This window comes from Sminthopsis crassicaudata, chromosome 3, assembly GCF_048593235.1.
Source record: "Sminthopsis crassicaudata isolate SCR6 chromosome 3, ASM4859323v1, whole genome shotgun sequence".
NCBI classification, from domain to species: Eukaryota; Metazoa; Chordata; class Mammalia; order Dasyuromorphia; family Dasyuridae; genus Sminthopsis; species Sminthopsis crassicaudata.
Window position 1 is genome coordinate 500,460,493 of NC_133619.1, and position 11,934 is coordinate 500,472,426.

Here is an 11,934-nt window from a genome sequence, read left to right on the forward strand (position 1 = left end):
ACCCAGCCCCTGATGGGAGATTCCTGATTTATTAGGTTCTTCTGATACTCAGTGCCATCATGCTTGTCTCCTGGCATCCATACTCCAAACAGCAGTTCTAGTTTACATGGTTATTGGCACCTAATTTGCATGACATCATCCACATGTCATCCCAAAGCTCCTAGCCTCTTTCCACGTGTCCCCCGATGTTCAGCCCTCGCTTCTCCCCCCTCCTTAGCCCTCTATCCCACGTCCCCAGGCATTGTTGCTTTTCTCTCCCCCACCCACCTTGTTCCCCCTTGGTGTCTCTAACTCTGGCTGAATAAATTCTAAATTCGACTCTGCAGGGCTGAGCCTGTTGGGTGGTCTAGGAGCTATGATTAGGAAGAGCATTCCCTTCCAGCCTTCACCCAGGCCCTCCCAGCTAGCTTGCCCCTCACCCCCACCCTGGCCCAGCTGTGGACACTTGCCTTATTTCCAAACAGGTACGGAAATGAAGTCGGGAGCTGGGCTGGAAGCAGGTATGAAAGGAGCTGCCCAGGGGAGGGGTGGGAAGGGCCGGTTGGCTAGGTGGGAGGTGGAGGCTTCTCAGGCCCCAGACTGACCACTCCCACACTTCAGGGAGAACTTTTACAACTTGTACCACAGGAGCTGGAATGGAGGCTCTACAGTGAGCTTTATTCTTTACCCCAACATGGGTCAGAACAGGGACCCTGGGAAACCTGTCCCCTAAGTTGTCACAACTTCCAGCACCCCCAATTGCTTTCTCATCCAGAGCCTGCTGCTCTTGCTCTATAGTTCCCTCCCTTCTCAGAAACAGCTCTGCCCTTTGGCACCCTGTGTGTCCCTGGGTATCACTCCCCTTGTCTGTCCCTGGCTCCCAGAAGGCCTCTGACTTCTTTGCAACCACTTGTCTGTCACTTGCTGGAATGTTCGGGGTCCCGACATTTGCACCCCTGATATGTGCTAAGTGTCCCTCTTACCTGGGGTCACCTGCCTGATATTCGGCACCTTATCATCAGATTTAGATCCCTGGGAATTGCCCATCTCCCCAATCACCAGGCAACAAACAGCTCCAAACTCTTGTGCTTGGAAGGGTTCTGTCCCCGTACCACACAGGAACTAGATGAAGAGACATAGATGTCAGGGGCTTGGTACAAAACCTAAAAAGGCAATCAGAACCCAGGCAGATAACAAGAAGCCTCTGCCCCATTGGCTTCACTGCGCTGGTGTCCTTCCTGGACCTCTGTATGCCCTGCCCTCTTGTAGATCCCACCAATCATCCTGGCACCCAGGAGATCCTGCAGCCACCTCAGCCGGACTTGGGGAAGTGCATGTGAAGCTATCCTACCTCTTCCTTCTTGTTCTTAATAACTAATACTCGGTGGTTTGTAGTTGTGGATCTTATTTAATCTTTACAACAATCCTGGAAGGTAGTACAAGCACTAAACCTTTTTAGGTTAGGAAATTGGGGCTCAGTCTTAAGTAACTTCCTCAATGTTACACTAGAGTGGGGGCTGATTCTCAAACCCAATTCTTCTGACCAAAAACCCAGGCCTCTTTCCAGTGTTTTCTAGCCCAGTAAATACTTGTTGGATTTCTCCTAGACTAGACTGGCCAACCCTACTCTCTATTGAGTGCTCCTTGCACAGTCAGGCAAAGGTTAAATACTCTGATCTTCCTCCTACTGTTGGGTCATGAACCATAGGGAAATAGTCTCAGTAGCACCCCTGCAGAAACCTTCCATTGGCAAAGCAGAAAAGTTTCTTTTACCTGTCTTCATTTCCCATCTGTCTGCTAACAGTCACCCCCAGATCCGCTAAATCCCTCTTCTCATTACAAGGACTCCTGGTGCCAGACAGAAGAAAGCATTGGGACAGGGGATTATTTTCCCCATCTCTCCTATATTTCCCTCTACCCACCACTGGGAAACTACAAAAAGGGGGTCCTGGATAGCAGTGTTAGATGATCCAAACAGTCTATGTAGGAGAGTTCCTAGGATGCCAGCCCTGTAGCCAGAGTCTCAGGGCCTTGGGCCACTATTATCTCTCTTTTCTCTTGGGTGGGAACAAAACCACTCTAGAGTTGCCCAAAGAAAATATAATTGCCTTATGGCTTTGCCTGCCTTACTGGACATGTATTCCCAAGGTGGAAGATAAGAAAGAAAAAACTAGGGGAAGGCTGAGATACTAAACACTGGAGCCTGAGTCAGGCCGGACCAAACCATTTTCACTCTTGAGGATCTTTACCTGCTATCCTACTTCCTGTCCTGGTGAGATGCTCAAGGGTAAGCATGGTATAGTGAAAAGAGTTAGGAAGTGTCATTCAATAAACCCTGATCTGCCACTAACAAGTTGTAAGAGCCTGAAAAAGTCCCCTCATTCTTTAGGGTTTCAGTTTATTAGCCAGAGGAGATGAAGGGAGTAGAGTCCCTAAAGTCCTTTTCCACTCCAACATTAGGTGCCTGAGGAGCTGACACACTGCTGGTTCACCAAGACTAGGGGAACCTTTCAACTCTGGAGAGATTAGGGACCAAGACTTCCCAAAAGAAGAATCAGTGATCCACTCTGCTGCTCACAGCTCCCCAAGTCTGAGACTCCCAAGAAGGAAAGGGCTGGATGCCTTTTCATTAGAGACAGGTCTGAATGCAAGTGGCAGAAGTGTCACAAGGAGAGCTAGACAAACCAGTGGGATCAGAGAATAGTAAAGTTCAGAAGACCAGTTTAGATCAAAAAATAATGCTGGGTAAAAGGGAATTGAGGAGATGGAGTGTCTCCGTTAGATTAAAGGGGATGTCCCCCTTTGTTTCTTGAAAGCTATCTCACTGTCCTCTCCCTAGCCCTCCTTGTGGGTTCAGGGTCCATAGAGAACAATATTTCAGGGGATAAGAAACCTGATCTTACCCCATCCATCTCTACCCATCTCCTGGAGGGGAAAAGGTGCCCATATTGAAGATTGCATAGCCAGGAAGTTCTTCAAAAGGCTCTCCCACTAAGTTACATTGCCCATGCATCCATTTGTCCATCCATTCTGTGTCCAAACTTGGCAGAGGCTTCTGAGCCACCAAAGGCAGAGCTCTTTCCCAAGATAAACAAAAATGAGCTGATGATTCTCTCCTGTCCACTACCCAAAGGCATCCTCCTTTGCCCCAACCATTCCTCACCTTCTGCCTCCCAGAACTCTTCTCCTACCAGTGACTGGTTCCCCGTCCCTTTGCTCCCCCTTCCTTCAGCACGTCTGCCCTTTACCCCCACAATGTTTGTACCTGCCAGTCCTCTCCCACCAGTCCCCATCCCTTCTTCAGTTCCTCCTTGTCACCTTCATACCACTTCCCTCCCTCAGTACCACCCCCAACGCCCAGCCATAATTCTTCCGCACCAGTGGTCCTCAATCAGTCTAAGCTAGGTGGGATTCTACCATATCGCCTCAATCTCCATTTCCCAGGAAGGAGGGAGGTCTAAGTGTGGCCCCCTCCTCCAGCTGTGACGTGGTAGGGAAGAGCTACAAGAAGTTGTGACAGTGTAAGAAAGACACCGCCACCATAATGGGGATTTTCTTCTTCCCTACAGAGTCCGTGCCAATGTCTGTCATCATTGGGGTAGCAGTGGGAGCCGGTGTGGCCTTCCTTGTCCTCATGGCAACCATTGTGGCCTTCTGCTGTGCCCGGTCCCAGAGAAGTATGGAGGAACAGGGGATTGGGGACTTTTCAGGGCCTGGGGTGGGGGTGAGAATACAGAGCTGCACTCAACTTTGAGTAGGTCCTGTGACTAGAAAAGCTGTGAACCTCATCACAATAGGGACCGTCATCCCAACATTTGCAATCAGTTTCCTTCAGTGGATAAACCCCCTGCCCTGTTTGCCAGGCAGAGATGTGAAACAAAGAAGAAGAAAAGGAAGAGGGAAAAAAAAAGAAGGGGGAAGAGAAATAAAGTAGGAGAAAGAAGGGGAGGTAAAAGAAAGAGGGGTGGGGGTTTGGGGAGAGAGGCTTTCTCTTTGTCCTTGAGTGGCTTCCAGCTTAACAGGCAAAATTGGACTTTAAACAGTCCCAAAGAAAGAATGAAAAGAATGTATACCAACAAGTGCTTACACTATGCAATTATATGACAATATATGCAGATAAGTGGCTAAAAGAAATGTTGGGAATAAATGGTTAGGGGAACAGGGAATTTTTCTCCTGGAAAGAGTATGGGGGAAGGAGTTTACAGTGGAGAAAAACTACACAAGATAAAAATTATTGTCCTTTGTCACTTGAAAGAGAATTATTCCTGTGCCATCTCCAAAGAACAAAAGTTTTAAACCAATAAATAGAACTGATTAAAAACACTGAGTTCAATAGAAGGAATTTTCTAAAAATGTTTTCTGAAACTAGGATGGGCATCCAAGTGAAATAACAACCTCAAACCTAGAAGTGTTCAGGTTATGAAATATCAATTGCCAGGGATACTATGGAAGATATTCCTGCATTGGATAGGAATTTTCTTAAATGACCGCTCAAGTCTTTTTCCATTCTAATATTCCCTGATTCTGTGAATGAAGCGAACAAGCCCAGGTAGAAGTAGCCTGAAAAGATTTTCCCCACAGAGTAAGTTTTGAGCAGTTCTGAAGAATAGAACACGCATTAACTGGCAGGAAGGAGGCAAGAGATGGCCAGATATGAGGAAGGTTTTACAAGCAAATGTGAAGGCTCAAAAATGGACGCAAAAATATAGGAAGCAAGACTGGAAAAAGTCTCAAACATCTGAAGCTGCACCTGAAAAATCATGCACCCTAAAGTTTTCTTTTATTCTCTTTCTAATGGACTTAAGCCAACACAGAGTTGTCAGATTCATAGCTTCTTCATCTTGTCAGTGAGCCACCAGAAGCCATGTGATCTGAAAGGCCATATTTCCCAATCCAAATTGTGTCTCTATCCAATAAAATGATCTAAATTCTTTATTTCTGACTGCTCAGCCCTGTTGAATGGGAACTCCCCAAGGCTCAAGCCAAGTTATGTTTGGGGTTTTAAGAAGTAAGGGTAATTTATAGAGAGCCTAGTATAGAGAGGCATTGGGCTAAACATTACAAGTAGGCACTATTATTATTCCCATTTTACAGTTAAAAAGACTGAGGCAAATAGAAATTAAATGATATACCCAGGGTCAAATAACTAGTTAAGCATCTAAGGTTAAATTTTAACTCGGGTTTTCCTGACTTCAAGTTCAATGTTCTATCTGCCAGCTATCTGCCTCTTAAAAATATGAATTTTAGTAGTAAAAGATTTACAAATTGCTAAAATGTGTGTGTGTGTGTGTGTGTGTGTGTGTAACACAAACAACAAAACAAAACAGCCAAAGATCAGTGGCTAGAAAACATTATTTTATTCACCTGAGAAAAATGTTAGATCTTTGAAAATAATTAACAAATAACTATCAAACCATTAACTTAGTGGGCAGATTGGATGGAAGCAGGGAGACAGGAAGAGCCAGAGAAAAAGAAGGAAGGAGAGAGAGCCAGAGAAAAAGTTTTTCATACAAATATAACAAAGACATCCTACTTCAAAAAACTTACATTTTAAAGGAGAGAAGACACATAAAAAGATAAAGGCATTTTATTTCAAGTTACCCAGAATCTAGTTCTTGATGGCCAACACAGTTTTCCGGGGCTAACCCAACTGTCTCTATATATCTGACTGTGCCCTGACCTATACGGTGCGCTGTTCCTTGGCCTGTGGCTTCATGCGCATCTAGGCATGGCTGCACCATCTGGTCAGCAGCTAGGATTCCTGGAGATGGTCCCAGACATAGCTGTCCCCAGCCAACTCCTAAAACCGACTCCTTTTCATTTCTGACTTCAAAACTCTGGAGGGTTCCTCCCACGATATCCCGCTTGCAATGAGTTTGCCTCTTTGTCTCTGTGTGTGTGTGTGTGTGTGTGTGTGTCTCTCTCTCTTTCCCTTTCCCTCTCTGTCCCACCTCTCTCTCTCTCTCTCTTATGTCTGTCTTTGTCTGTCTGTCTCTGTCTCTCTATTTCTCTCTCCTCTGTCTCTCTGTGTGTGTCTCTCTCTCTTTCCCCCTCCCTTTCTGTCCCTTTCTCTCTCCTATCTGTCTGTCTTTGTCTATCTGTCTCTGTCTTCTCTATCTCTCTGTCTCTCTCTCCTTCTCTGTGTGTATCTCTCTCTCTTTCCTGCTTCCCCTCTCTCTGTCTTTGTCTATCTGTCTCTGTCTCCTTCTCTGTCTCTCTATTTGTCTGTCTGTCTCCTCTGTCTCTCCCCTTTCTCTCTTTTTCTCTCTCTCCTATCTGTTTCCCTCTCTGTCTCTCTCTGTTTGTGTCTCTCTCTCTCTGTATTGCTGTCTCCCTCTCTCTCTCCCTCTCCTTTTCTCTCCCTGTGTCTCTGTCTCTGTTTTTGTCTCTGCCTTGTCTCCCTTTCTCTGTCTCCCTCTCTGTCTCTCTCTCTCTCTCTGTCTCTTTCTGACTCTCTTTTTGTCTCTCCATTGCAAAGTTGCTGATTTAACACCAGCTGATTTCAATTAATATTTCACACCTGTCCTAGTCCAGCTGCCAGCTCCACCCATCCCTAGCCTCACAACTTCACAGTGCTCAATTGTTTTAAACTTCCAGTAGTAACATCATTCAATTGCCAATAAAGGAATTGTGCATGAGGAAAAGTGATAAGATTTGATGATTGAAGTGACTACAAACCTACAGCAGCCACTGTGTAAAAAGCAAAGGACAAAGACATGTCAGCCAGGAAAAGTAAAGATCAGGAAAGCTGAAACTAATTTGTGCCCCAAAGTATTTCCCTAGAGGTAGAAAAGAACTGATGGGTCAAGTTTCCCCACTGTTAAGTTTCTTGAACTAGGAAATCCATGAGAAGCAGCTAGGTAGAGAGAATTATAAATTTAGATTCAGTCAATAACCAGTTATTAAATATCTAGTATATACCAAATACTAACATAATAAACTTTGAATTCAGAAAGACCTCGGTTCAATTCCAGCTTCAGACACTTATTTAACTACCTGTGGGACCTATTCAAGTCAGGTAACCTCAGCTGCTTCATCTGTAAAATGGGAAGAAGATAGAGCCTATCTCCCTTAGGATTTGTTAAGTGCTTTGCAAAAAGTGCTATGTAAGTGGAGGATCCTAAAATATGCTCAATGATCTTTAAGAAATACCTTAGAGATCACTGAATACCCAGTCAACACACGGTTCAAATACTGAGTACCCAGATAGCCACAAACAACAGTGCTACATTTTCAAATCAAGGCTTTTTGCTCATGAATCCGGAAACCCCATTTGGTACCAGGGAAAGATCCCAAGAACAAAGGTGAATGAAAGAAACGGCTCCCTATGGAGGAATAGTTTTATCATCTGACTTTTCCCATTCTCTCTTCAGATCTGAAAGGTGTTGTGTCAGCAAAGAATGACATTCGAGTAGAAATTGTCCACAAGGAACCCACCTCTGGGAGGGATGCTGAGGAACACCCCACCATCAAGCAGCTGATGGTAAAAATGTTATTTCTTGCCCCTTGTTCATCCCCCGAATTTATTCCTTAAGGTTCTGGGCATGAAGGATAAAGTAGTTAGCAGTTCCAATCTACAAGTCCCTCCCCACCTCCTTTTTTAGCCAATCAGGGCGAATTACCACAGGGACAGATATAGCAGCAGGTCCAGGGGCTCTGCCCAAGATCATTTCCATAACTCTTTCTTCTGTAATCCCAACTCCAGAAGAAAAAAAAAAAGTAATTCTTTCACATTATCCAATTGTCTCATGGGACAAGGAGAGCCCAAGCCCAACCTTCGGTGGTAACTCATTGTTTTCCTGGATAAGTTCTGGGCCCAGCTTCTTCCACAGAGGGCCATTCCTTGGTGTCCCTAGGGATGTGGACCAGACCATTTTCCCAATCTGATAGCCTCCTGCTTGAGCTCTCTACCCTGATCCATTCCTTCAGGACACCACTTCCCTAGGAAGATCAACATATGCTCTGGCAGAAAGAAAGTGCTAAGAAAAGTCCAGGTCCAAACCAACCCTCCTGTGTCTTTCACTCTAGCCACCCTCCCTCCACTTATTTTACGGCCAAGGAAAGACATCCTCAAAGGATGATCTGTAGGCAGGAGAACTAGAAGAATCCCAAAACAAATAAGAATCGAGGAGGAAAGGACAGGGCAGGAGCAGGGGGAGGAGAGGAGGCGGGACAGAAGTCTTTGCCTATCCCTAAGACTTTAAGAAGAGACCTTTTAGAAGGAAGGGTGGGAGACAGGAAAGGAGGCCCAGTTCAGGGAATAGGCTGGGACCTTGGACAAACATCACAAGTAATCAGAAATGTGAGAAACAGGAAATGATATGGATCACAATATGCGTCATGATGGTTGTAAATTTAATATAACAAAAACATATGGAGCATCCACTATCAATGTTAGGGACCCGGGTTTATTAGCTTTATGTCTAATTGTTTTCCATCTTCTGGCAGATGAAGCTCATTTTCATAAATCTGACATGGTTTTAGATGAAGCTTGCCACTTACTCAGCGAGGGAGGGACTGATTTGTAGCCAATATTTGGTTCCAGCAGAGCTTTTAGAGGGTAGCTCCAAGGCCCAAATGAAGACAAGGAAATTGTAAGAACACTATTGCCCTCTTTCTCTTCTCCCATTGTGAGTCTGAGAAGCAAAAATAATAAAGTCTGAAATTCTATCTGCGCTTCTCTATCCTTCCGGAAAAGTAACTAGGGAAAACACCTTCAGTTCAACTTCGTCTATCTCCCCCGGGGAAAATTGGGTATGAGTCCCATCTCCTTTCTCCGAAAGTCCTCCTTTGTGTTGCAGATGGACCGAGGGGAATTCCAGCAGGACTCGGTTCTAAAACAGCTCGAGGTGCTCAAGGAGGAGGAGAAAGAATTCCAGAATCTAAAGGTAAAAAGCAGGTGTTGTGAAGAAGCTGTGGGACGGACTGGCAGAGATGGAGGGCAATCATAGTACAGCTAGATCCAGGTTCCAACATCCAGCTGCTGCATCCGGAGAGAGCCCGGGGCCCCTCCACTGACCGCTGGGCAAGACAGCGGGAGAAGGCCTTCCTAGGGACAACCCTCCACTCATCCACCCCCCCACCCCCTCCCCACACACAAAGTGGCCTGGCTCCTCGCGGCCACTCCCAGGGAGAGTCTTATTTTTTCGAAGTTCAGGATTATTCAAATTGCACGATACCCATAGAATTCAGCACGGGTTATCACGGTGCTAATAGGTCCCATGTCCCTAGATCCCAAAGCCCCTCCGGCCGTTCTCATCACGATGGCTCCCTTTTACTCTTCCCCTCCGTGGATCCCTTGGGGCGGACACCCCCCCCCCAGAACCAGTGCCGGGCTAGAGTCTCTAAAGCTTTATCCTTCTTCCCTGTCCAGGACCCCACCAACGGCTACTACAGCGTCAACACCTTCAAGGAGCACCATTCGACCCCCACCATCTCCCTCTCCAGCTGCCAGCCGGATCTGCGGCCGGCCGGCAAACAGCGCGTGCCCACGGGCATGTCCTTCACCAACATCTACAGCACCCTGAGCGGCCAGAGCCGGCTCTACGACTACGGGCAGAGGTTCGTGCTGGGCATGGGCAGCTCCTCCATCGAGCTGTGCGAGCGCGAGTTCCAGAGGGGCTCGCTCAGCGACAGCAGCTCCTTCCTGGACACGCAGTGTGACAGCAGCGTCAGCAGCAGCGGCAAGCAGGACGGCTACGTGCAGTTCGATAAGGCCAGCAAAGCGTCCGCCTCCTCCTCCCACCACTCGCAGTCTTCCTCGCAGAACTCGGACCCCAGCCGGCCCCTGCAGCGGAGGATGCAGACTCACGTCTGAGGGCCCAAACCTCTGGGGAGGGCCTGGGGGGCAGCCCAGGGGACTGTGCGGGGGCCCCGGGACCGGCCGAGCCCCGGGACGGCATCGCGCCCCGCACCGACCCACTGCAGAGCTCGGAACAAGCACAAATCTCCCTCCCTGTCCCGGCTGGGAAACAAGGACGCAGAGTGTAGCGGAGGCGGAGAGCCCAGTGCTGGACCACTCCAGCCCCCAGCCCATTTCCCAGGGTCCCGGCTCTGCTACCTCTCCTTCCCCCGGGTTCCGGGAGTAGCTGCCACTTTGCTTTAATGAAACTGCTTTTCATTCTTGGGGCTCTCCCCCAGGTACCCACACTCCCCCACCACGCCCTCCTCCTATGCTCCTCTGCAGTCTTGGGGAAACCAGGAACCTCTTCCTAAGTCACCCCGGGCACCCCTTATCTTTCCTTGCTGTTCATAGCTACTTCTTTGGAGACTGGGAAGCCAATAGCAGCCCTGAGTGGGATACGCCCCCAACCAACTTGGTGGGGACCCCCCCATTTCTGTTTGGTGTTTTGTGTCCATATTATTGCAATTCTGTCTTTGGACTCAACATCCCTGGATTCTGAGGCAGGGGCTGGTCCACTTGGAGGCTGATGGCACTGAGAGGGAGAAGGATGAGGGAGAATTTCTGCCCGGAAAGTAGCCCCTGCCAAAACCTATCCCTCCTTCTGTAACAGAACCTCTCTGCGCTCCCCATTGCTTTGTGTACCCCCATAGCACAACTGGAGTTAATATAAGAGGTGTGAGAGTTTCTCTGGTGAGGTTTCTTTCAGTGGAAAGGTGGGGCAGGTATTTTGAAAATGAACACGGGATTGCAAAGGGAATATGGGCAGTGTGTGGACAGGAATATATGGGCCCCAGCATTCCTTAGGATCCTCCACTCTCTGGGATGGCAGCACAGTCTGACTCTCACCCCACTTGGTGCAGTGGGAATAGTCCCTTGCTGATTCTCCATTCTTCTGAAGATCCTCAGCAGCTGGTCCATGAGAAGTGAGCCAAGAGCCAGTCTATGGCCTTCTACCCTGCATATATCTCACTTACACCCTTGCAGTCAGGGCTACTGGAGAACTTGGGACAGCCCAGGAAAACAGGGAGAGCTCTGGGATCCATAAGAGGAAGCTCCTTTTCCAACACAGTAATCAGACAGTGCCCCCTAGGCCTTCGTTTCAGAGACAATACTGAAAGACTGGGAGGGAATAGAAAGTCAGTCAATAAACATTAAGTACCAACTAAGTGCCAACCATTGTACTACTTGCTAAGGATACAAAGAAAGGTAAAAGAAAATTCTATCTCAAGGAGATCACACTCTTATGGGAGAAACATCATGCCAGCAACTATATTCAAACAAGATAAACTGGAAATAAGGGTTAAGTCTTGTGACCTCCAAAAGACAAGCCCATCAGGAAATGCAGGTGTCACCTGTCACCAAGGCTGCACGGGGTCGGGTCTTGCTGCTACCCTAGAACCTCGAACACCTCAAGTTCTAGTAGCATAGTTCAAGTAGACATAGGTGGCTATTTTTACCATTTCTTTGTATTTCCTAGAATAATAGGCTGCAATTCTTTCATAAATGTCATATTAAATCCCTTTGCCTTTGGGGGTAGATGATGCCTCTGGGCTTACTGAGTAAAGAAAGGCACGTGGGCAGGTAGGGAGTACTCATTAACTGAAGTTCTGATAGATCTGAAAGTTTCCTTCTGCTCTGTACCTCTTCCAGCATCCCTAACATTGCCACTATCATATTTGGTTACTACCTTTCCTACCACCCCTACCAAATAGTACAAACACCTTCTTACCTTATTCCATAATAAAAAAAGGCTGGATTATTTTTAAAAGCTTGAATACTAAAGGAAATTAAAATAGCTTATACAAGCATAGAATTGATCATTTTAAAGGATATAGAAATCTTTTCCCTAGATAACTTCAGTCTAACCCCATAGATGAACTTAAATGTCACAGTCTAAGTTCCTATTCCTTGCTTCTACTCTGAGGAATTTTTGATTGGAGATGGTCCCTGCCTACCTGGGTCCCAGAGTCTTCCCTCCAGTATTCAAGGAATCCCACAATAAATTAGTAAATATCTTCTCCAAAAAGTTTCTGTGGCCATTGGAATCAATC

General features: G+C 47.0%; 1 protein-coding gene across 1 annotated transcript in view; it reads left to right on the top strand.

Moving 5' to 3' along the window:
- Positions 1-10,569, top strand: part of KIRREL3 (kirre like nephrin family adhesion molecule 3) — a 67,511-nt gene extending 56,942 nt beyond the window's left edge. The window contains exons 10-14 of the mRNA XM_074302223.1: positions 465-500; positions 3,549-3,656; positions 7,353-7,462; positions 8,781-8,867; positions 9,353-10,569. Of these exons, the coding sequence (XP_074158324.1) occupies positions 465-500; positions 3,549-3,656; positions 7,353-7,462; positions 8,781-8,867; positions 9,353-9,796 (785 nt within the window). The 3' untranslated portion in view covers positions 9,797-10,569. The remainder of the gene's footprint in view (positions 1-464; positions 501-3,548; positions 3,657-7,352; positions 7,463-8,780; positions 8,868-9,352) is intronic.
- The last annotated feature ends 1,365 nt before the right edge of the window (positions 10,570-11,934 follow it).